The sequence below is a fragment of the Leptodactylus fuscus genome, chromosome 4 (assembly GCF_031893055.1).
Source record: "Leptodactylus fuscus isolate aLepFus1 chromosome 4, aLepFus1.hap2, whole genome shotgun sequence".
Taxonomy (NCBI): Eukaryota; Metazoa; Chordata; class Amphibia; order Anura; family Leptodactylidae; genus Leptodactylus; species Leptodactylus fuscus.
The window spans coordinates 202,505,778-202,532,139 of NC_134268.1; the positions used below are offsets into that span (position 1 = coordinate 202,505,778).

The 26,362-nt window shown below is 40.4% G+C and overlaps 1 protein-coding gene across 1 annotated transcript; it reads right to left on the reverse strand.

Moving 5' to 3' along the window:
* Positions 1-764: 764 nt before the first annotated feature.
* LOC142200933 (mycocerosic acid synthase-like polyketide synthase) lies at positions 765-18,842 on the reverse strand. Its single transcript, XM_075271659.1, has 6 exons — positions 18,785-18,842; positions 18,280-18,433; positions 15,849-16,009; positions 14,452-14,655; positions 6,988-7,169; positions 765-6,245 (listed from the first exon to the last, which is right to left on the reverse strand). Exons 1-6 carry the CDS (start codon positions 18,840-18,842, stop codon positions 765-767), a joined length of 6,240 nt encoding a protein of 2,079 aa, XP_075127760.1.
* Positions 18,843-26,362: the final 7,520 nt, after the last annotated feature.

Below are 26,362 nucleotides of genomic sequence, written 5' to 3' on the forward strand. Positions count from 1 at the left end.
CATTTCTGTTAAAAGAAATACCCCCCCCCCCCATTAAATCCATTGTGATCTAATAGTGATAGAAAGTCCATAGGGTGTGGGGGGGGAATATTTTTAATAATCAGTTTATAAGTGCAATATTTGTAACATACATCAGCTTTTTATATCAGTGTAGGAAAAATGTTAATATATTTTTTCCATCTAACTATGGGTGTCCATGTTACTGACAAAATGTAAATTATATCCTAAAATGCACTTACATAAATGACAAACACTCTAAAAGAGAGAGCTAAAATAAGAAAGTAATATTATAGTATTATAGTATAGTATAGATAGATCCCTATAACCTAAGGTTTAACATAATTTGAATAAGACAAATCATATGACAATTAAATAGAAGTCAAAAACATCAGGGATGTTTAAGTCACAGACTAAACTAAAAAAATTGATTTACAAGATGTGATCCCAGCTATACTATGGAGTGGCAAAGGACAGGAATGAAGAAAACAGGTGTGTTGAGCAGCTTTTTTTTTTTCAATTTTCAGTCCATTAGTATAGATTTTAACTCATTTAACATAATTGAGGGACTGTGTATTTTTACATATAATATATGTTAAGTTTTTGATTTTATATAATGTATATCTTTTTTATAATTAAAAGAAAATTTCTATGTTGATGTATTTTCTTCTAAATCACAATGTATATGTCATTAAAAGTACGCTGAATTCTGTAAAGCAAAAAAGTTCTTTGAATAGTTTAGTTTAGTGGCTGATGAACTGTTTCCACTACAGAAAAGTTTCCTCTGTTATATCTCTACTTTTCTCTCTTCCATCACAAGATATTTCTTTCATCAGAGTCCCCAACATTGAGACTGTCATGTTGGGATCCAATAGTTGGACCAGGGGTATGTTAACATCCTTCTCTTTGAAGATACGACTTTGTAATGTCATAGCCAACATTGAGTCAATCCCCAGAGAACCAAGAAGAGTATTTGTAGTGATGTCATTCGAGCTGATTCCTGTGACTTCAGTTACTACTGACAAAATATAATCTTCGCAGGTTTCTACCGTAACATTGGAAGATTCTTTTTCCTTTGATGTCTGTTCCCAGCTTTTCATCTCTTCAACTACCACGTTATAGAGCCGCTTCCTTGGTGCTGGTATCAATGAGATCAGGTTTTCATACATGGTCTTCAAGTTAAATCTGACTATTGCTTGATTAGAATTATTCATTTGAAGACATTTCTTCAGAGACTGATGAATTTCCTCAGTATTTAAAAGAAGTATTCCTTTTGCTTCTAAGAGTCTATGAATTTGGTGCTGATTGATTAATACTCCCAGATTGAGGCCTCCCCAACTGATGGATTGTCCACAGAGGCCCATATTCCTTCTGTACTGGCAGAAAATGTCTAGAAAAGAGTTGGCGGCTGCATAATTTGCTTGTCCTGGATTTCCAACAAATGATGCAATAGATGAATAGCAAACAAAGTAGTCAAGTTTCATGTCCAGTGTGGCACGGTGAAGATTAACAACTCCGTCTACTTTTGGGCTAAGAACTTTCTCAAACAGTAACAAGTTTAGATTCTGCAGAATCCCATCATGAAAAGCAGCAGAGCTATGGAAGACTCCTCTCACCGGGATATTTGGAAATTTTCTATTTATTAAACTGATGGCTCGTTCTACCTCAAGGTATTGGGATACATCGCATTGTATAGAGACTATCTTGGTGGTTTCCTTTTGATTCTGAAGTTCAGATAGCTCCTGTTCCATTTCTGGGTTTGGCTTTCTTCTGGATAGAATGGCAATGTTACTACCACCATTATTCACAATAAATTTCACAGTTTCAAACCCCAGACCAGTCAGACCACCACTGACTATGTAAATAGCATTATCTTTGAAAAGCATGGTATCAAGTGTCGACATTGGAATCCTAGAGATAGTACTAGTGTCTAGCTCAATTACAGGTATGGCCTGGGTTATAAAGTAGCTGGTTTCTCTGCTATCAAAGCTAGGTTCCCTCCATGATGGTTGAAACAAGAGTTTCGGAACAAGAATGTTTCCTTCTGCAGCTATGGAGTGAAGCCACTTGTGCAGTTCTTTGGCATTCTGGTGTAAATATGCCTTCTGCAAAATAGCAGAAATATCAAGCAAGTGGACATGAAAGTCTTGGTTGCTGCTCAGAATTAGATTGTGCCAGTCTTTAACATTATTACGATCAGATACAAAAACCACATCTTTGAGAAGCGGTAATGCATTAAGAACTTCCCTAATGTCAGATCCAGCTGTAGGAAGAATAACCAAGGAAGTGCATTGCTTATCAACCACCATACTGCCAGTACATATTACAGTTTCCCATCCACTCTGTTTTGCGGTCTTGGACAAAACTGTGCATAAGACTGACTTTGTGTCAGATGTTAGAATTGCAAGTTTCGGTTTATGCTTTGCACGTGGTAGTTGATTGCTCAAAATCTCCCAAGCTAAGACAAAGAATGAGACACATGGAGCGTTTCTTATTACTGGAGCCTTTTTGACTACGTAGCAAACATCTTCTGGAAGCCTGATGTTAGAGGTTGCCGTTATGGGATAGCAAGCCGCAACTCGATCACCAAGCTGGATAGTTTTAACACCTTTTCCAACTGCAGTCACAATACCTGCAAGGTCCAAAGCAACAAGTTCATGCTTATCACTGGATAAAGAGTGCCAGTACAAAGTGTTCCCATATTTCCAGCTCGAAATGCTCACAGGAAAATAATCATCTGTGTGGGTGCAAATTCTATCGACACAAATCTCTACGTGTTTGCTTTTCAGCTCAGAAATTTTGTAGTTCGTTTTTTCTGCAGAAATTTTAGTAATGTGATAAGGTTCTGAAGTGTAAAGGGTAAAATGATCAGATTTCTGTAAAGATTGTATTTGCTGTGCTGTCCCTTCCATGTCGGTTGGAGTTATCTCATTGGTATAAATAGAACCCTCTTTAATCCAGATCTCTGGATAGTCTTCTGGATTATAATAAAGAAGAACTCGGGCAAGTGCTGCCATATCTTGGGGACTTGTGGAGCCAATGTCAATCAGCTGAAATGTTATATCCGGTATTTCAATGATACAAGCTCTTGTCATTCCAGCAAAAGTAAATCCTGGGTTAATCTGATCCACAGTATTGTCCACTGTCCTGAATGTCACTGTCCGGATAGAAGGCTTTGGGGTCCTTTGTCTCACTGCTAAAATCAGCTGTCGATAGATTTCACAGTATTTTGCTAGATATTGAGTAAGATTCTTCGGAATATCTTCAGTTACTGTTTGGAGTCCGCACATAAACACAACATCTGTACATTCACTATCAAGAAGCTTTTGTGCTTGAATTTCTGAATTGATACCGCTGAAGGTAATGCAGGTTGGTTCATTATTCAAGTAGTTTGATAATTTTTTACCTATTCCAATATTGTCTGAATAAATCAACATTTTTGGCTCATTTTCTCGCCTATGACTGGGTTCTGAACACTTTGTCCATTTAACTTGGAAAAATGTTTTCTCTGGTTTGTTCAGGGTTTGTTTTACAAAAGCCATCTTAGCACTTTTTATTTCCACTAAAATGGAACCATTTGTATCTGCAAAACATCCACAAAACTCAATGTATTTCTCTGTTGTGTTTATTGCTTTCATGTAGATGATCATTTCCTCTTGCAGCGGCTGTAGAATTGTTAAACCTCCTATAGATGACGGGAAGATCACTGATTCTTTTGTAGCCGCTCCCACACAAGCTGCCATTTGAAGAAAGTAGTCTAAAATGACTGGATGTATATGGTACTCATACATTGTGTCTCTGACGTCTTCACTTACTTTTACTCTGGTGATTCCTTCTTTCAGGTCTATTCCACAATGAACATCACCTAGCTGCTTATAAGCCTTCCCATATTCAAATCCAAATTCAGAGAGACGCTCATAAATCTTTTCTGCTTTGAAAACTGATTTACATCTTTTGAATAGATTTTCGACTGAGATTTTTCTATTTTTGTTTGATGCACAATCACATTTTTGTATTTGTCCACTAGCAAAAACATGTGATGTTAGAACTTCAAAAACTGTTACCTTGTCTTCATGGTGCAGCTTTATGTCCAGGTCCGCAGAGTCTTGGTGAAGGACACAGGGGCTGGAAAATGTCACATTAATTTCTAAAGAACTTAAAGGCAATTTAGGTTTGAAGCTGATTGTTGCAGCTGCCAACCCAAGTTCTACATAGAATGCGCCTGGAATAAGGGTAGAGCCCCAATTTTTGTGTTCATAGACATAGGGTGTCATTTCTTTTGATACTGTACACTTGAAATTAGTGAAATCTTCACTCATAATCTGGATTAATGGATGGTTGAGACTTGATGCTGTTTGGTTTCTCGGTCTAATTTTTTCAAATTGAACATCTTGCGGAATATGATCAAATTGATACCTTGGAATTATTGATGGAGAAGATTTATATGCTTCAAATATATTACACCAGTCAGGATTGTATCCTTGGGTAAAAAGTGAAATCAGAGTAGTAAAGATAGACTCATATTCTTTTTTGGGCTGTATAGCAGGTAATACTTTTGTTTTTGGTTCTAAAATTTCAATTATATTCTTTTGTAGCGCTCTCCGAGGACCTATTTCAATAAACAGAATGTTTTCTTTCTTGTTTGCTGACACTTCTATGGCTTGTTGAAAGATAACTGGTTCACGAATGTTTTTAGCCCAATAGTCACCAGTGGTGAAATCTCCTTTGGTTGCTGGCTTACCTGTCACTGTTGAAATAAGATTGACTTCAAGTTTTCGTTCTTGTAGCTTTTGCAGCTTCTCTTTTACCTCATTTAATATAGGGTCCATCGTAGGGCTATGGTATGCAGCAGGAACATTGAGTGTTTGAAGGAAGATATTCTTTTCACAGTATTCCTTGGTCAGATGGCCATGGAGTTCTACTATTGTATAAGTGTCACCTGACAATGTGCACGAAGTAGGACTGTTATAAGCAGCGATACATATTTTACATTTGTATGAATTAATGATTTTCGATACTTCAGTAACGGGTAGATTTTCAACTACCAACATGCTCCCCCCAGTAGCTTTGCACTGCAGTGTACTCCTGTAGTAAATAACTTTTACTGCATCTTCAAGTGAAAGAAGTCCAGAACAATGAGCGGCAGCAACTTCTCCAACTGAATGTCCCACAATGCAGTTTGGCTTAACCCGCCAATATGTGAAAAGGGCCACTAATGATACCTGAATTGTAAAGAGCAGCAACTGCGCCACATCCGGCCTCGAGAAGTCATCAAACTCTTCCTCTAATAATTGTAGTACAGAAAGTGATGTAAAACCTCTGATCATCTCATCTATCTCTACACATTTTTTTCTGAACATTGGCTCATGTTCGAGTAACATCTTACACATCCCTTTATAAAGGACTCCATTACCACAAAACACAAACACAATATGAGGATGTGATTTAACCACAGGAGCGTATTTGGTCACAGCTTGTAGTTGTTGGTGTAAGTGGTTTAAGGAAGAGGCCAGAAATGCGGCTCTGTATTTGTAATGTCGATGACTTCTTCTACAAGCTGCTGTGTAGACCAGGTTCTCCAGGGATAAGGATGTTGTGTTACTTAACGCCATTTTTGTGTCTTCAATACAGAGTTGTAGGGATCTGCTTGAGGCTGCTGATAATATGAATATTTCAGAAGATCTTTTTGAATGATATTTAGGATATTCTTGTTTTTCTTGTTTAACAACAACATGAACATTAGTTCCTCCAAACCCAAAACAATTTATTCCTGCCATTCTTCCAGAGTTGATGTCTTCTTGCCATTTTTCAGGACTAGTTGGAATTTCTAGATTGGATTCCTCAATCATTTTGATGCCATTTTCTTTCGAATAATGTAGAGATGGAGGGATAATTTCATGATGCATCATGAGAAGAACTTTTATCAGCCCAGCAATTCCAGCAGCAGATTCAGTGTGACCAATATTTCCTTTAACGGATCCAATCTTCAGTGGCCTTATTTCATTACTGCGTTTTTTGCCAATTACATTTCCTATGCTGGCGGCTTCTGTCGGGTCACCAACTGGTGTTCCAGTACCATGAGCTTCAATGTACTGCACAGAACATGGATTTATCTTACTATAGATGTGTTGTAATAATTGTTCGTGCTGATGCTGAGATGGCCTTGTGATTGGTGATACTGAGCGTCCATCTTGGTTTACTGCACTTGCACTTATAACTCCCCAGACTTTGCAGTATTCTTCTTTAGCCTGCACAATGAAAAAGAAAGAAGAAGGAAATGCTAAATGCAAAATTCATGTCTCATTAGACTTTGGGAGAAGGATAATAGCTTGCACACTACACATAATGAAAATAAATGTCACACTTAGGCATTCAGTCATACCAAAACATTTAAAGGGGTTTCTAATTTCTAACATCATTTAACATTGTAGCTTAAGCTAACTGAAGTGTTTTGCCCAATACATTGCTTTATCTATCTTTCTCCATTTGCCATATTCTGCTGATTATGTTTTCTCGGTGTCTACAGCTTGTTGCGTAGGTTTCCAACCACCTCCCCTATCTAGCAGCAGTGGCTGGGCCAGTGATGTTAGTCCCAGTTCCTGGTCACCTCTGTTTTCTTCTTTTCATTGTGACTGATGGCTAAAGAAGCCTGCTGTCAGCTTTGCAAAGTTCACTTAGCTGCAGTACTGTCTCGATCAGTGCTTTTGTTATCTCTGTATGTAAATCAGGGTGCAGTTTATTCTCAGGAGAACGATTGTGGCCTGAACTGTTCATCACACAGGCTAAACTGACCCACCAACATCATTGAAACCAGGAAGTGGAGGGAAAAGGAGAGCTTGTGAAAACCCATCTAAAGTGACCAGTACATGAAAGCTAGCCAAAGGACAGTAGGAGATGTAAAAGTGAAATGTAAAAAAAGCAATAAGTGAATTCTGATGAGACCCTGCTGAAGGTCACTAGGAAATATAGAGACATTTAAACATGTTATACCTTTTTTAAAGGTTTTAGAAGAATAATGCCACATCCTTCTCCTCTTCCATATCCATCAGCTCTGTTGGAGAAAGGTTTACTGGTGCCATCAGTAGAGAGCATTTTTGCTTTACAAAGGGCAACAAAGATGCGAGGTTCGATGATACAGTTGACACCTCCACATATCGCCATCTCACAATCACCTTTTAAGTAGACAAAAATTAATACAAAAAATTAACTTGTTACATCAGAATTATGCATATCTACATTGATGTCTCTGACCGATTTGGGTGAGGATAGAGAGGATAACATCCAGGATGAGACATTAAAAAGAAAACAGTCAGAATGGAATAAACAAATCCAAAAGTGATTCCTCCACAGATACTTTGTCGCTCCCATTTTATGTCTCTGCTCCCTGCTCACCTATACACTCTAGTGCAGCCACAAGACGGGTGTCAGAGACCCATGTTATCAAGGTTGATTTGGGTCCTGTCTATACCAAACATTTATGGTGTATATATTATTTTTTTTATAAATTCTTCATTTATAGCATATAAATAAAACAAACAATACAAATATGAGCAGGCCAAAACAGCATGGACCTGCAAACACAGTAAGTAACAGGGAACAATAGCAATGCAGCAAGACAAAACCACAGCAAAAGGACCAAAGAGAAAAAAAAAGGGAGGGGGGACAGAGTGTAGAAAAGAGAGTATGGAGGGGAAGGCGAGAGAGGCAAAACAAAGCACGGCAAGTGGCCTCGGCCCCCTTCCACAAGCCCACGGGTTGTGGACTGCTAGTTAACTCACCAGGTCTCGGTATGTCTGAGTACCCTGGAGGAGAATCCATGGGGTACAGGCATCCATCTAAGACTCATACGCATCTCAGAGAGATGCCATGAGATCCTCCATGCCCTGAATGTCCTCCACTTTGCGGATCGAGTGGAGGAGAGAAGGTGGGTTGGGCGATTTCCAGAGTGCCAAGATACAGGATCTGGCAGCATTGATCATATGCTGTAAGGAAGATCGGCGGTTGGCATGGAGGGAGAAGTCCAAGAGGTGGAGCAGGAAGAGGGCCGGTGAGTAAGGGAGAGGGACCTGAAATACCTGGCTGATCACCCTGTGGACTCCGTCCCAAAATTCCCTCAGCTTAGAACAATCCCAAAAATACATGAAGAAGTGTCCCCTCCCCCAAGCCACAGTGCGAACAGTTAGGAGAGGAGGATGGGAAAAATTTGGGTAATTTGGATAGAACATGGTACCATTTGGTCAGAATTTTATATCCTGCCAACTGATATTTGCTGGCTATTGAACTCTTGTGGGTGAGTTCAAGAATTCTGACGCACTCCAAGTCGGAAAAGGTCAGATAAGAAGGTCTGTGGTCCAGGGTAAGGGAGACCAAAAGCAGATAGAAATCAGAAAGGTAGTGCCTGACCGGGCTGGACTCAGAACAGGGCTTCTTAAATATCGAGAGCAGGCTATCATAGCCCGAGAAGTTGGGCAACAAAGAGAGGAAGCTGAAGGACTCGCTATGGGCCCATTGGAGGGAGGTTAGGATTCGCGAGTAGATCTTGCTGGAACAGCCAATTGCCCCCCAATCAAAAGTGCACAGCCCTCGCCCTGCCTGCCTGCTGCTACTGTCAGAACTACTCAGGAGACAGGTCTGCTGAAAAGGAGGGGTTTCCGAATATAGGGAACAGAAGAGAAGTGTTGGGGGAGACCTGCTTCTGATGAAAGAGCATTTTGCATACTCTGAGGTTTGGCCCTATAGCAGGGTGGGATATCAGAGTAGCAGGGCCTATTGAGTCCAGCCAGAGAATTAAGTGAAGTGGAATGGTGGAGAAGGCACTCTCCAGGGAGATCCACTGCTTCAAGGGGGTGTGGCAACACCAGTCCAACACTTTTTGGAGCATAGAAATCTTGTAGTATCTACGAGGATCAGGGAGCCCCAGCCCACCTTACTGTTTCAGCAATGTGAGAGCCGAGCGGGCCTGCCTAGGTCATTTACTGTGCCAGACAAAATGAAGATCACTGTACAGTAACTTGAAGAAACTAGGGGGAATATGGATTGGTAAAATCTGAAGGAGATACAGTAGGCAGAGCAAAACGATCATTTTGTAAATTGCACAGCGCCCAAACCAAGTGTAGGTACCCTTAGACCAATGTTTCAGATCAGTTCTAATGACCTGGAGGAGGGGAAGGTAATTTTTGATTCCTAGAGGACAGACAGGTCCCTAGGAATCCCCAGGTACTTGCTGGCTGTTTCAGACCACATGAACGGGAAGAAGGATTCTAAAGAGGACTGAAGCTCCTGTGTTAGCGTGACCTTAAGCGCCTCAGAGTTCTGAAAGTTAATTTTAAAATTAGGCGGTGAAATCTGTGGAGTTGAGCTAGCAGATGGGGAAGGGAAGAAATTGGATCCTGTAAGAAAAACAGGAGGTTGTCTGCATAAGCCGCAATTTTCAGATGTCTACCGCACACCCACAGACCACCTATGTTCAGTTTTGATCTGATCTTCCGAAGCAGGGCCTCTAGGGTCAGAAAAAAGATCAGAGGGGAGAGGGGGCAACCCTGACACGTGCCATTCCCAATCGGGAAGGGGGAAGACAGAACACCATTGACTCTCGTGGAGGCCGACGGGTTGGAGTACAGAGATGAGATCCAGGACTGCATAGTTGGTCTCAGGCCAATATGGTCTAACACCACAAATAAGGCCATCCCACCCTATCGAATGCCTTCTCTGCATTGGTGGAGAGAAGGCACAGCGGGAGGCTATGTATGTGGGCGTAATGGATGGCATTAACCTCTTCACGCATTATCACGTGAGAGAATGTAGTGACTTACTGCATCCCTACGTGCACGTATGTGATGGTGATCGCAGGGGCTCAGATGCCGCCATCAAACATGATGGTGGCATCCAAAGCGTTCTGTTATGTTCCTGCCCAACCCCCGTGGCACCCCCCGCGGTGAGATCTGGGGGTGCCGGCATCTATAAATTGCAGGGGTCTAAAACTCACGGCCCGCGGGCCAACTGTGGCCCTTGGGACAATAGTCTGCGGCCCCGGCAGATGCCGGATGTTTAACCCCTTCCCGACATCCGCAGTAATAGTACGGCGCATGCCGGGTGTGTAACTATGTCACGTCGCCATTACAGCCGGGATGTTATGACCCGGTCTCAGCAGTCGCGGCCTGTTAGGTTCAGGCGCGGAGTGTCCGGACGGCATTCAGCGCGTGAATCACCTGACTATTCACACCAGACATGCTGTTTCTGCTCTGGCACTCGGGCGTGGCTCACGTGGTGAGTTGCCTGGTGGATCAGTGCCTGGTGTGTCTTGGCCTCTCAAGGGGTTAAGTTCTCTGCAGTGCTGAATACTTTACAGGCCATGGGCGAGGCCTTCTCTTTACTATATAAGGCTGTTGCACTTGCTATCTGATGCCGGTCTTAAACATCTGTTCCTGTTCCCCAGTCGTCTGAAGCTGCTACCATCTGCATCCCGGCCCATCCAGTTTCTTGCTCCTGTTCACACAGAACTAGTTCGCTAAGTATTGAGCTCCTATCCAGACATAGTGTTCCGGGCGCAGCGAGCCCTAGGTATTTTTCTGTTTGGAGGTTTGGAATTTTTTTTGGTAGGGGTTTTTATAGTGTGTGATACTCAGTTCTGTTTTTTCCTATCCCTTGCTTTAGTTCAGTTATTCTGTGTTTCACGTTTATTCTCTTCCTATGCTTTTGCGTTACTCATGTTCACCGTTAGTCCAAGTCTGGACATCCGTGGGGGGCTTGTTCTGTATCTGCCTCTCCTTCATAAACGTGAAGCTAGACAGGGGCTCTATTTCCCTTTTGTAGGTTAGCTACTTCTCCGGCTGTGCTCGTGCCCTTTCAGGCAAGTTAGTCGGGCCCACGGCTACTTCTAGTTGTGCGAGGCAGGGTGTAGGAGTATCTACACTATAAGTCCAAACTGCTCATACTTATTTTTGTTTTTTATATATGTTTTTCCTTTACTGGACTGAGAAGTTATCAGTCCAGGGCCAGTCCGTGGTCGAGGATCCCCAGATCATAACACGGGAGCCTTGTTAAAGCCTCCCGGCCGGTCTGCAATCTCTTTCTTTTGCAGGCTGGTCTATGCAGCCTGCAAAAGAAATGATGATTTTTTTGCAATGCATTAGCATTGTAATGCATTGCATTAATGATCAGACTCCCTGGCTTTCAGCACCCCTAGGGGGTCTAATAAATGCAAAAAAAAAAAAAAAAAAATTTTAAAGTATTAAAAAATCTCAAATCACCCCCCTTTCCCTAGAACCCATATAAAAGTAGTTAAATACTGTGAAACACATACAAATTAGGTATCCCTGTGTCCGAAAAAGCCCGCTCTATAAATCTATAAAAAATACTTTTCCTTACAGTAAACACCGTAGTGGGAAAAAAAGTCAAAAGTGCCAAACTGCCATTTTTTCACTCTTTTGCCTCTGATAAAAATTTGAATAATAAATTATCAAAGCAAAAGCATTTTCCCAAAATGGTAGAATTAAAATGTACACCCAGCCCAGCAAAAAAAGACGCCCTATACATCCCCGTACATGGAAGTATAAAAAAGTTACGGGTGTCAGAATATGACTTTTAGAAAAAAAAAAATTGGGAAAAACCTGATGCGGCCCAGCCTCACCCAGACTTTACCTCTAGCGGCCCCCAGGGTAAATTGAGTTTGAGACCCCTGCCTTATATGGTCACATCACCAGAAAATTAAGATAAATATAGCATCTAGCAATGTGAAGACAAAAACTCCCCAAATCACCAAATCATTACAACACAACTGGCTGCAGCAGGAAGGGAATGTATAGGTTGTGTGAGCGTATATCAGGGGACACCCCAGATTTAGAGCTTACAAGGGAAAAGACACCAGAAGTGACCCCCAGCGTGAAACACCCCCCCCCCCCCCCTCCCGATCATAGGAGTTACTGGGGATATGATAGCGAATTTGGTGTTTGCAATGTCCTCCGCACAGTTTACATATTCCCTCTTCACCATCCGCTGTGCATTCCCGTTTGTGATACTAATGCTCACTACACCCACTGATAAATTCTTTCAGGAGTGCAGTTTTCAAAATGGGGTCACTGTTTGGGAATTCTACTTTCTGGTACCTTACAGGCTCATGACAAACAAGACATGGCGTCCAGATACCAAACATCTAAATCTGCCCTCCAAAAACTAAATAGCTCTATTTCCATTCCAAGCTTTGCCATGTACCCATACAGCAGATTACGGCCACATATGGGGTATTGCCACGTTCATTAGCAATTGTTTAACAAACTGTGGGGGGCTTTTTCTCCTTTAACCCCTTGTGAAAATTAAAACTTTGGGGATAAAGGGACATTTCATTAATTTTACTCTTACACATCTCAAGGTTAGTAAAATCTGTGAAACAGCTATAGGGTAAAAATGCTCACTATACCCCTTGATGAATTCTGTGAGGGGTGTACTCTCTAAAATGGGGTCACTTCCCCCTTCCCTATACTGTAGTTCCATTATTCTGTGTGCTTGTTTCACCCCTTATTGCAAAAATCTTAATAAAATCTGATTACATCTAAAATGGGGTCACTTTTGGGGGATTTCCATTGTTTTGGTGCTCCAGGGGCTCTGCAAAGGAGACATGGCGCCTGAAAACTATTCCAGCACAATCTGCTTTTCAAATGTGAAGTATCGCTCCTTCTCTTCTGTGCGTTGCCATCTGCCCAAACAGCAGTTTAAACCCACTTGTTGGGTATTTCTGTGCCCGGGAGAAATTGCATGATAAACTGTGAGATGCATTTTCTCCTTTAAGCCTTTGTGAATATGTTAATTTTAGGGCTAAATGAATGTATTAGTGAAAAAAAAATTAAATGGCTAAATTTCACCTCCTTTTTTTAAAAATTCCTGTGAAATGCTTAAAGGGTTAATAAACTTCCCAAATGCTGTTTTGAATTATTTGAGGGATTCAGTTTTGAAAATGGGGCGATTTGTAGGGGCTTATCATGTATAGGCCTTTATAATCTCTGTCAGAACTGAAGTGGTCCCTAAAAAATGAGTTTGGGGAATTTTTTTGTAAATCTAGAAAATTTCTGTTACACTTCAAAGCCTTCTAACATCCAAAATAAATTAACAAATGATTAAAAGATGATGCCAATATAAAGCAGAGATATGTCAGATAATATTTATCAATGTATTTGGTTAATATGACTATCTGTTTGAAAGCCAGAGCATTTCACATTTTGAAAATTGCGATTTTTCCAAATTTCTATCAAATTTCCTATTTTTTTTTATAAATAAATACAAAAATACTGATTCATGTTTTCCACTAACATGAAGTACAAAGTGTCATGAAAAAAAAATCTCAAAATCACTTGTGTAAGTTAAAGCATCTCAAAGTTCTTGCCATATAAAGTGACAGGTCAGTTTTGAAAAATTAGGCCTGGTCCTTAAGGCACTTTTAGGCCCGGTTCTTAACGGTGTTGTCCCTGGCCTCTCGAGTAGGGATATAACCAACTTCGTCGGCATGCACCAGGTCAGGGAGGAAAGGGACAAGTCTCATTGCCAGGAGCTGTTTTTTTATGTTTTAATCCTTCTGTTGAATATTATATAGAAAAACTATTTTTCTGCCATTTTTCGAGAACCATAACTTTTTAATTTATCTATCGACATAGACACATGAGGGTTTGTTTTATACTTGAGATGTATTTTTTGCTACCATTTAGGGGTGCATATAATTTATTGCTTTATTATCTTAATTTTTTACAGAGGTAAGGGGGAATACCGCAATTCAGCACTAATGTGTTATTTTTTTCTGTGGATTCTTACATTTGATGTGGTAATTTTTTTATATTTTTTTCTGAAAGAATATATATTTTATTACTTTTTATTGAACTTTATAGGTCATCAACATTAGATTAGGGGGTTCTGATTTTCTGCAGATGATACACAGAGAATAGAATAGGAAGCAGACAGCTCCATTCTCTGTGTAGTGGCCAGAGCAGTTTACTGCAGATCACCTCCCATTTACTTGAATTGGAGCTAAGGTTCACACCTGCAGAGTCCGCTGGTAATTCGCAAAGAAAAAAGTCCTGAACTGAGGACTCTTTGTTCCACCACTTTCCGTTTCAAAACAACGAACTCCCGATGGACCCTATTATAGTCAATGGGATTTGGTAGGCTCCGCATGTAACCAACGGACCTGAGCAATGGAGAGCAGATGCTAATGTAAACCTGATGTAAGCTGCAGTGACTTGGCTCAGCCCCAGAATGCCAGTAGGTCACCATTCAGTGGCTACTCATGGGTCATACCATTATGTACTGAGCGCTGTTATCAAAGCTGATATACATAATTCCATTATTTATATTGCATACATTATTGTGTAGAAGGCAAAGAAGGAAAACAGTATCTATCTATCTATCTATCTATCTATCTATCTATCTATCTATCTATCTATCCTTCCTTATTCTTTTGAATTGTTTTACCTTGTCTGATGGCCTGGCATGCATAATGTAAAGCAACTAAGGATGAAGAACAGGCAGTGTCAATTGTTAGCGACGGTCCTGTCAGGTTAAAGCAGTATGATATCCGGTTAGAAGCTATACTTGTTGCCGCCCCAGTGCCATTAAAACGATTGATGTTCTCTGCAGAATAGCTGTAAATCATTTCTGCATCTCTGTTCAGGAGACCTGTAAAAGTGCAAAGCAGAATATTGATCTGAAGTAACAAGTTTTCTTAACACACTCATTGACAACAAAATACTGCACCAAGAAGAAGTTGCTGAAATTGAGTGAAAATTTCTACGTAAGTTATTACAATATTCATCTGACCACTGTACAAACATAAAAGAAAATAACACTCCCCCAAAAAAAAATAAAAAATAAAATAAATAATTGTACAATTTAAATATCAAAATTCACAATAAAAATAACAGTAAAAAGTAAATATGTATAGGTAAAATGTTCATTCATACAACCAGCATTGAGTAATAGTCAAATAAATAAATACATAGAATTAAAGGGATATATAAAGAATTCATGTGTCAACATAAAAAACAGCAGCACCATATGATTGTTCCCTCCTTTGAGCATTATTGCCCTAATGATACATCATAATCCCCATATTTTTAGCTACTTCTATGTACGCTGCACGCTGGGTGCAGTTTTGGCACAATTATATACATTTAATCTATTCCCCATTTCTCCAGTGCATCCCTTTTGCAGGATACTTTTCAGACGGGGTACTATGATTCCTTAAAGAGACATCACTTAATGGTATACAGGGCCTTATTAGACTATGCGTTCCCTTGTGAGAAAGGAATATGCAAATGAATCCACCTTGGAGTAAACATAGAACTTTCTGTAGCATCGTTCTTCTCAAACTGTGAGGTGGGCCTCACTGGTAAGTTGTGGCTCTAAGGTTCCTAGGGCAAAGGTCCTTGAGAATGTCAGATTTGGCAAAAAGGCGAGACTCTAAATCAGAAACTGCACTGATAATGCCAGCCTTACATTATCAGAGCAGTCTCCATGGCTAGAAAGGCTGAAGGACCTATGACATCATTCTCAAGAGTTGTGTTGTACTGTGGTGTTTGGCAAATTCAGAGTATGTTTTCTGCTACATTGTGGTGTCTGGCTTTTCTGGTATTTTCTGGACACTGATATTTGGTGCTGCTATGGGTATTTTGTGTGCTGTGTTTTGCTTGCACTGGTGACAGGACAGTGCCATTTATATATGACTCCATGGTAGTATTTACTTTCCATTAAGTCCCAGGTATCACAAGGGTAAGTCAAAAAGTTTGAGAAGTCCTGATCTACTTACTCACTTACTCTTTTTTGTACCTTGTCAATATTCATTGTAAGAAAGTTTGTTACATTAATCTTACCTATAAACACTGCAGTTTTACTTCCTTGGATATTTTCTGAGGCATAGCCGGCATCTTCTAGAGCTCTGTATGTGCACTCAAGCAACAATTTGTGTTGTGGATCCATATTGACAGTCTCCGCATATTTAATATCAAATATTTTGTTATCAAATTCATTAATCCTTCAATAACAAAGATATAAAATTTAGCTGAGAATAAAAAATCATCTAATTTAAAATATTTTTTAAGGTTTAATATATCAATCACCTCTCCTTGGTATAGGTCCGCAACAGGGGCGTAACTACCACGGTAGCAGTGGTAGTAGCTGCCACAGGGCCCACAGCTTAGGGGGCCCAGGCCCCGTCACTAATTAATATGCAAAAAAAGAAATAAACAATACATTTTACTTTTTAAGGCCCAAGGCCACCTAAGGTGTCAGGTTCCGGGCAGGGGAGAGCCTCAGTATGAGTCCTAACAGCGGGGGAGGGGCAGAGACATCATGCAGGGCTGAAGACAGTGCTGGGGGATTAAACTTATGGAGAAAACAGAGCAGTAGCGCTGAGTGAGTGCAGACTGGTGAGTTTAACCCATGTGTGCAGGGCAGGCTGTCAGCACACAGTACAGTGCTGGCAGCTGCCTGCTGCTCTTTCTGCTACCTCGGGAAGAAGGGGTTACAAGTGCCACATTCAGTGTCTGTGAAGAGTGTTTTAAGTGAGAACCGTGAGAACACTCTTCACTGATACTGAATGTGGTATTGTTGCATTATAATATACTAGCTGGTACCCGCGACTTCGTCTGCGGTGATTGTAAAAGTGGGTATATACAGGCGCGGGTACTATGTATAAGGTATGGGATATGAAATGTAACTGTGTATCTTGTTTTTTCTGTAATTCAGAGAATACGTGAGACTTTTGTGTTGAATGTAATTTGTATTTGAGCTGCTATACGGTGTTGTGTGAAACTGTACATAGTGACTTTGGGACAGAGGTATTTGAAGTTAATATACCTCGATATACGACATTGTATGCTTTGTTATTTTTTGCCAGTAGTGTGTTGACATTTTTTTGTTTTTAAAAGTTGCCATATTCTGACAGCAGTCACTTTTTTTATTTGTCTGTGTCGGCGGATGTCTTTTTTTGCGGGTCAGGTGTAGTTTTTAGTTGTTGCATTTTCGGGAAATGCTATTGGTTTGATCATTTTTGATTGATATTTGTATGATAATGAAAATAGTGAAAAAACAGCGTTTTTGGACTTTTCAGTATGTTTGCCACTACGGCGTTAAGCATCCAGGCAAAATATTTATATAGCTTTGTAGAGCGGGCGATTTCGGACACGGGGATACCTAACATGTATGTGTTTCACAGTATTTAACTACTTTTATATGTGTTCTAGGGAAAGGGGGGGGGATTTGAATTTGTAATACTTTTTTTTTTTTTTTTTCTCCTTTTTTTTGTTTTTGTTTTTGCATTTATTAGACCGCCTAGGGGTATTGACATGGGTGGGCGGTGTCGCGGATTGTCAGAGTGGTGGGGGTCGGCAAACATGGCTGCTCCGGAGCATTAAAGAGCGCCTCCTGGAGTATCGTTAAGGTGAGGGGCAAAGTGGTAAAGTATATGTATATGTGATTGTGTGGGGTTAGGGGCTAGGCTGTAGAGGGCAATATGAATTTTGGGGCTTGCTATGGTCCAAAGTGTGTGAGATTGCAGAGATAGTGGTGTGAGTTTTGTGGGGGTCCTGGCACAAACGTATGTGCGATATTGTGACGAAAAGTAGCCTATTGCGCAATCGGGTGTATTAACTATGTTTGTGGAAACTTTCAGCCAAATCGGTTGAGCGGGTTTTGCGTGATTGAGGAACAAACATCCAAACACACAAACCCACAAACTTATACTGTATGCAGGGCCACTATAGGGTATAATACTGTGTGCAGGGGCCACAATTGGCCACAATACTGTGTGCAGGGGACAATATAGGGCATAATACTGTGCACAGGGGCCACTAAGGGGCATAATAGTGTGTGCAGGAATGTGGGGGGAAAAGGAGGCGGTCATTCGGTCGGGGTCTTTGGGGGGAGCCCCATGTCAAAGGTTCACCATGGGGTCCCGCCATTCCTAGTTACGCCACTGGTCAGCAATACGAGATTGAAGGGGGTGCAACATCTGGCTCCCCTGACAATCAGTTGTTTGAAAAGACAGCAGCGTTCAACAAAGAGCAGGAGGTGAAAATATCTATGCAGGACTATCAAGTCAGATCAAGGCTCTGGTAGACTTACATTGTAAATGTGACCTACTGTTCACACGGGAAACACTGCGTGCCTCAGAGGAGCAGAGAGAAGCACAATAAAGGTGTCAGTAAGTTGTTCACTAACATTACACTACATACTCTCATTTTCAATTGTTTTTTTCTGGAGTGCTTCTTCAATAATAACTTTAGTAATAAACATTGTACTCACCCATCTATAATAGCTGCTCGACTTGTGTATATTTTGCCTGGTTTGTTGTGATCAGAGTCATACCATTTTTTGGTGTCAAATCTTTCTTCTGGTATCTCTGTTGTACAATTTCTTCCATTAAAAATAACTTTCCAGAAATTTTCAATTCCTTCACCTGATGGTTGAGCATTTTATATATGTATTAAATGGAACCTAAACCATTCCTACTTTACGTTCTGCAGTTCTGCATTATTTATAGTTCGCATAGAAATAATGGGATAGTATTTTAGTTGGAACAAAGTAATTTTATTTTCTATTACTCAATAACCACATAAGCAAAAAAGAGAAAAAGAACACAAAGAAGACTTAAATGATACATAAATGTCTCCTTTATTTTCTATTGGATATATTCTATTGTAATGCAGAACTGATATAGTTTTAAAAATTAGAAGGGGTATTCTCAACTACAATATGTGTAGCAAAAAATGTTAAATGACATAGAACATACAGGTTTTTCATTTCTTACCTCCAGGAAAATTGCATCCTATGCCAACTATTGCTATGGAATCTTCTGCTTCCTCCATCCTGACAGTCTCTTCTAGGAGGAAAAATTAAATTTAGAGACACGCAATCTAAAATTGAAAACATTTCTCTAACCCCTTCCTGCCGAAGGAATTTTTCAAATTTTCGTTTTTGACTTCCCGCCCTCCAAACCCCATAACTTTTATATTTTTTCCCTTCACAGAGCCATGTTTGCAGGACAAATTGGTCTTCATAACAGTACCATTTATTATTCTGTACAATGTACTGGGAAGCTGGAAAAAAATTCAGAATGGGGCGAAATTGGAGATAAAGTGAATTTGTGCGACTGTCTTATGTCTTTGTTTTTAAAGCGTTCATTGTGCAGCCAAAATGTCATGTCATCTGTATTCTATGTTTCGGTATATCTAATTTATATTGTTGGATTTAAATTTTAATCTCTTAGCAAAAATCCAAAACTGTGCAAAAAAAAATATTTTTTTTTGCCATATTCTGACACCCTTAACTTTTTAATATTTTTTATATTGCCATGTACATGAATAGGGCGTCTTTTTTGCAGGGCCAGGTGTACTTTTTAGTTAACACTATTTTGGGGAATGTCTGTTGTTTTGATCACTTTATTTTAAATGTGAGCAAGGTGGGCAGTCTGTTCTGTAATTGTATGCAGACTTCGTACATGGCAACCCATCAGTTTTTCTGCCACTAATAATCACATTATGGCTGCAGCACATTTTACATTTTTCTCTAAAGCAGTGTGTGTACAATAAGGAACAGTCTTCCCCCTCCCCTATCCTTTAAAACTGTTACTATTCTTTCTATATGTAATTATACAAGGAGCTACTGTAAAATAGCAAACAAATAGCAAAGAAAAACCCAAGTGAGCATAATAAAAGAGATCCAGGAACACTGAACTGCAAATATAGAGCAAATACATGCAGGCATGCAGATAAAAAGTTCACTGATACAGTAAAAGAGCGCAGTCAGTAAAGTTGATTGCTGTCTGTGAACAATATTGCATCTGTAATCACACAAGCAGACAAAAATATAGCTAGTACGTAAGGAGACTGTTCTTGTAATGTAAGTTGTAAGATTTGCATAATGTTCAGCCCAGTGCACAGAGAAGCAGTTTGCAGATATGTGTGGAGGTTGTGAGCAGCCCCTCCCCTGTCTATTCACTGTGTAAACACAGAACATCCCCCCTCCACTCACTGTGAAGCAGTCATGCAACTAAGGACAGGACTTCCCTAGTAACAGGGATGAACTGCAAATTAGCTAGAAAGGAGACAACTAGTGGCAGAAACTTTTAGAGATATTTTCAGGCAGAAAGCAATATTTTTTAAGTAAAATACATTACAAGTTGGTCCAGAATCACTTGCTCTATTAAATAAGGCTAAGATGTCTGAAACGTTGGTGACCATTTAATGTCAGTACATGTATTATGCACACAAAAATGTCTAAATGAAAATATCTACAATAAGAAACAAAAATAGACTTTCGCCCCATGTCATAGTCCAGGCTATACTGAATTTCACCTATACAAAAATACTTCAATAGCAAAACGTCAGTACTTACCTGTCTGGAACGTGGATTTAGTGGTAAGGGGACCCTGAGATTCGCTCATTTTATACTTCTTGATCTACCTACTCCTTCTTGTTTTTAAACAATCATTATAAAATTCCAGAGTGTTGAGATGTAACTTTATATGTCACAGTTCAATGTTCATAAGACATGGAAAGGATCAAAAAGTCCATCTACTGGGAAATGCCAAGGTCAGTATAGGTCAGTGATTTTAACTTCCTTTTTGGACTACACAATTTTTTTCTTAATTCCCATTCTCCACATCATTTTCATTCTTAACCTTTGCGCCTTCAAATATTGAAAGTTCCTTATCAAATCCTTAGTAAATACATTTTTAGAAAAAAAAAATCTCTTTCTAAAAATCACTTTCGCATACTTAATGTTTTCCATCGGTGTGTCACACATTTTTCATCAGTTTTCTGGCCGTCTGCTTTGCATCAGTTTGTCATCTCTTTTTCTCCAATTTCACCCCATTCAGAATTTTTTTCCACCTTCCCAGTAAATCGTACGGTATAATAAATGGTATCAGTACAAAGTACAATTTGTCCCACTGCTCTGTGAATGGAAAATAAAGATGTTATGGTGCTTGGTAGACAGGGAGTCAAAAAGAAAAATCGAAAATTGCTTGCAATGGGAGGGGGTTGTGCTTTAATCAGTAAAAGTATTAGGCTGGGTTTTTTTGTCCGGAAACTGAGTTGAAGGCCGCCTCATTTTCCAGGCCATAAAACGGGTAGCTGCGACTCGATGCCGATACAGTGCATCGGCATCCAGTCGCGCACTCCACTCCAGATTAGGCCCAATGAATGGGCCTAGTCGGGAGGAGGGAGTGTCTTCAGATGGATTCACGAGACAACTCTGCCTGAAGAATGAGCAGGTCACTTCTTTTTTTCCGAGAGCCAGAGCGAACGGCTCCTGGAAAAAAGAACTGACTGGCTCCCATTGATTTCAATGGGAGTTGTCTTTTTGGTCAGGATTTTGAGGCCAAATTCGCCTCAAAATCCTGACCAAAAAAAACTACGTGTGAACTCAGCCTTAGTTTCTTTAGCGTCTTTTTACTTCACTAGCAATGTGAATGCTGTGTCTTATGGAAGCTCTTAAATACATTTTTTGAAAAAAAAAATCTCTTTCTATAAATCACTCTCACTTTTTTTTTTTGCAGTCGCTTGAAAAATTTAAAAAACAAACAAACAATTTTTCCTGAGGCCCCCTTCATGTTAACTGCATTACAACCTGATAATAGATATTTAGACACTTCATCAGAGTTTGTTATTGCGTCTGTGTTATTGTTCATGACTTGGATCAGAGATTCATGACATTTTCATTACCAAAGTTCTAGGAGGTAAATTTTGAGAAGTTTCGGCCTGATAAATTATTAACCCATGTTTTATACTGAATGAATGGATTAATAAAAAAAAAAAAGAACTTGTAACCATTAAAGGATCTTAGAGACATTTTGATATAATGTCTAACTCATCGGTGTGTTAAACTAAGTGAAATACCATATTAAAGTACTTTTGTAGGGTTACATTTTAGGATAACAACTGTAAATACAGATTTCTAGGCAGCACTCTCCATTCTGATACTTGAAATAAAGTGCCCGTTCAGTAGGACTGACCACTTACCGACAAATATTGATCCACAAATAAAGTTGGTAGAATAGCACTACAATATAGTTTTGCTTCAGAAATGTTTTTTTTATTTCTATTATTAAACAACATTCATGCATAGAAATTTTAGTTCCGTATCAGAATAACATTTGGCATGGAATAGATAGGCCCTGAAGGGAGGAGGATCAGCTCATGAAGACTTTTTCTTTTTGGTCTGTTCCTTCTAGAACCTTTTGTCATTCTCTGTCTCCAGCTCAGTTTCCCCTCTAGGCAATTCACTAGTTCTCAGGCCTGACTTTAGTGGTTTCATTAAAACATAAGAAGGCCGCAATATGTTTCAATACTAGTGAACTTTTTTTTTTACCTCCCATGGTCGTATTTGTGAGTTTTGCTGTTACTATCTGAGGTGGGTTCCTAATGGTTAGTTGTTTGTGGGTTCTCTCCTCCATTACCTGACCTACTGGCACTCAATGACCCACAACTTCTAGGGAAACTTGAGTATGGTTCTTTTTTCTGAGGCAGATCCAGTTAAGATGGCTCAGATATTTGACATATCTGTTAGGCCTTTGTAAACCTGGACAGTATTTTGTATTTCATTTTAAATGGTATAGTATCGCTGAAATAAAGAAAACTACGAAAAATAATAATTATTTTTATTTTCTAATAATATTGAGTTTAAAATGAACCTAACATTTTGGATTATGTTTGCCTTCACAAAGCAAGCATTTCCTAGGAATGTGTGCGCCAGATTACAATGCTTCCTTGGCTTTACCAGTCATTAGATTTATAACCAGTTGTTAGGATGGGGTCCCGCAGGTTTCCTTCCCAGCGCACAGCGCCACCTGCGGGTCAATCCAACTCTCGCCCTTGGCGTCATGCAGCGAGATGTCTGGAGTCTAAGTCCAGCTTTCTGCCCACTGAGCATGCGCGGACCTTTTGGAGGCGCTCAGAGGCTAAGTCCCATTCTTCCCCTACTGAGCATGGTCAGACCTTTTGGAGGCGCTCAGAGGCTAAGTGCCATTCTTCCCCTACTGAGCGTGCTCAGTCTTTTTTGAGGCACTCAGAAGCTAAGCCCCATTTTGCCCAAACTGAGCATGTTCAGTGAAGTTATGACCACCGCCCTGTGGGCGGGGACTTGCCTTTTTATAGCGTGAGCCGACGCCCACCGGGTGCTCACACTTTGTCTAAAATACTTTGAGACAGGAGGTCAAGGCTAGGTTCCAGAGAAGGCAGGTTGCCAGATATGGCATCTAGGATAGGATTCCTTGGCCTACCAGGGCACTGCCGTTAGGGACCCAAAAAGCCTTTTGTACTGTCTAAGTTACATTGAAGCTCCTAGCTGTTGTGGAGCGCTTTTGTGTTACTGACCAGGGGTGACGGTTAACCCCTGGCAACCTTTGCTGTTTAGCAGAGGTCTGCTGCAAGGCTTCACTCAGCTTCACCCAGCAGCTATATACAGGTGCTTTTTCCCAGTGAGGTTAACTGGTGAGAGTTTGTTGCACTGTGTTCCCACTAGAACCGCATAAACACCACGGCCAGTGAAGTTAACTGGTGGTGAACATTTCAGGCACACGGCTGCCCCTCAGGGGCTTGTGGACCTTACTGCAGTGCCTTGCTGTCTAGCGGTTCTGTGGTCGTTAAAAACAATTATATATATATATATATATATATATATATGTATATATATATATATATATATATATATAGAACCCTAACACCAGTCGTGCATTTATGGGACCAGTTGGGACACCAGCTTCAGCAACCTATAAGGGTAAGTTCACAAAGAGTTTTATGGTCCAGAACCTGAGGCGGAGGCTAGGTAGCCACGACTGAAAGCCGGTGCACTGCACCATCATCCGGCCGCGCACTCCGCTCCGGATTAGTCCCAATGATTGGGCCTAGTTCGGAGGAGGGAGTGTCTTCAGGCCGAATTGTGAAGCGACTCGGCCTGAAGAATGAGCATCTCGCTTCTTTTTTCCAGGAGTGTTCATAGGACCATATCTGGGTGGAGTGATACTGAATGGGAGCCGTCTTTTTGGTCAAGATTTCGAGGCAGATACGGTCTCAAAATCCTGACCAAAAAACCCTGTGTGAACTTACCCTAAGTATGTAGGCTCTACAGGCCCAGCTGCAACATCTGTGGACAAATGTGCACAGGATACCATACAGAGCCTGTATACCTCCATGCCCAACCATATCTCATCGTGTATCCAGGCTAGCGGTGTCCTGGCAGAGTACCAGAGCCTTCTTTAAGCTTTACTGTTTCCTTTCCTTCTATTATTGTAATCCCTTACATATACACAACTCCTCCTTGGTATATTTCACTAGCTCATCTCTGAACTTTATAGATAGGCACTATATTTGTGGTGGAGTTGGAGTTTATAACTTTGTTCATCTATATGTAGGATTATACATGCTCTCATTTTACATGATTCCAAATGGAAAAAATTCATGCTATTAGTCCAAATATTATATTAGTATTTTCCACTACTAGATAACCTTGAGATGCTTACTTAAGCGTATCTAGTCTCCAGCATATTGTTCTTATAATATGACCAATTTTTTTACAATATTTCTAAACCTTTATATCACTTATTTATACACTCACCGGCCACTTTATTAGGTACACCATGCTAGTAACGGGTTGGACCCCCTTTTGCCTTCAGAACTGCCTCAATTCTTCGTGGCATAGATTCAACAAGGTGCTGGAAGCATTCCTCAGAGATTTTGGTCCATATTGACATGATGGCATCACACAGTTGCCACAGATTTGTCGGCTGCACATCCATGATGCGAATCTCCCGTTCCACCACATCCCAAAGATGTTCTATTGGATTGAGATCTGGTGACTGTGGAGGCCATTGGAGTACAGTGAACTCATTGTCATGTTCAAGAAACCAGTCTGAGATGATTCCAGCTTTATGACATGGCGCATTATCCTGCTGAAAGTAGCCATCAGATGTTGGGTACATTGTGGTCATAAAGGGATGGACATGGTCAGCAACAATACTCAGGTAGGCTTTGGCGTTGCAACGATGCTCAATTGGTACCAAGGGGCCCAAAGAGTGCCAAGAAAATATTCCCCACACCATGACACCACCACCACCAGCCTGAACCGTTGATACAAGGCAGGATGGATCCATGCTTTCATGTTGTTGACGCCAAATTCTGACCCTACCATCCGAATGTTGCAGCAGAAATCGAGACTCATCAGACCAGGCAACGTTTTTCCAATCTTCAATTGTCCAATTTCGATGAGCTTGTGCAAATTGTAGCCTCAGTTTCCTGTTCTTAGCTGAAAGGAGTGGCACCCGGTGTGGTCTTCTGCTGCTGTAGCCCATCTGCCTCAAAGTTCGACGTACTGTGCGGCGTTCAGAGATGCTCTTCTGGCTACCTTGGTTGTAACGGGTGGCTATTTGAGTCACTGTTGCCTTTCTATCAGCTCGAACCAGTCTGGCCATTCTCCTCTGACCTCTGGCATCAACAAGGCATTTCCGCCCACAGAACTGCCGCTCACTGGATGTTTTTTCTTTTTCGGACCATTCTCTGTAAACCCTAGAGATGGTTGTGCGTGAAAATCCCAGTAGATCAGCAGTTTCTGAAATACTCAGACCAGCCCTTCTGGCACCAACAACCATGCCACGTTCAAAGGCACTCAAATCACCTTTCTTCCCCATACTGATGCTCGGTTTGAACTGCAGGAGATTGTCTTGACCATGTCTACATGCCTAAATGCACTGAGTTGCCGCCATGTGATTGGCTGATTAGAAATTAAGTATTAACGAGCAGTTGGACAGGTGTACCTAATAAAGTGGCCGGTGAGTGTATATGTTGCAATATTAGAACTATCAAACCACAAGTCTGTAGATCTTTCATCCCAAAATTTATTTCCTCCTTATGTTTTTGACCCCAGTATGAGGATATGTTGTCTTGTATGAAGATGTGTTGTAGATTCTGTAATCTAATGTTAACTACTATTAATAAAAACTTTTGAAACCAAAAAATAAAATTTATTTCCTGGACTATGTCATCGGTATTTTCGTAACTTTCAGCTCTGGAAGAATGCAGTGACCCGTGCAATGGTCTGTTGTTTATTAGCTATCGTGTCTTCAAAATATGAGAAACTTCCTTGTTGCAGCTTATTTATATAGAAGAAAAGCATTTGCCATCCTCATTCACCATAGCTTCGTCTGCCACTGATTTATTTTGTATTTACTTGTTCCCATAGATTTATGAGATAGATAGATAGATAGATAGATAGATAGATAGATAGATAGATAGGAGATAGATAGATAGATAGATAGATAGATAGATAGATAGATAGGGTTTTAACAGTAGATACTTTGCATTTCTTTATTTTTTGTAGATAAAGGATTAAC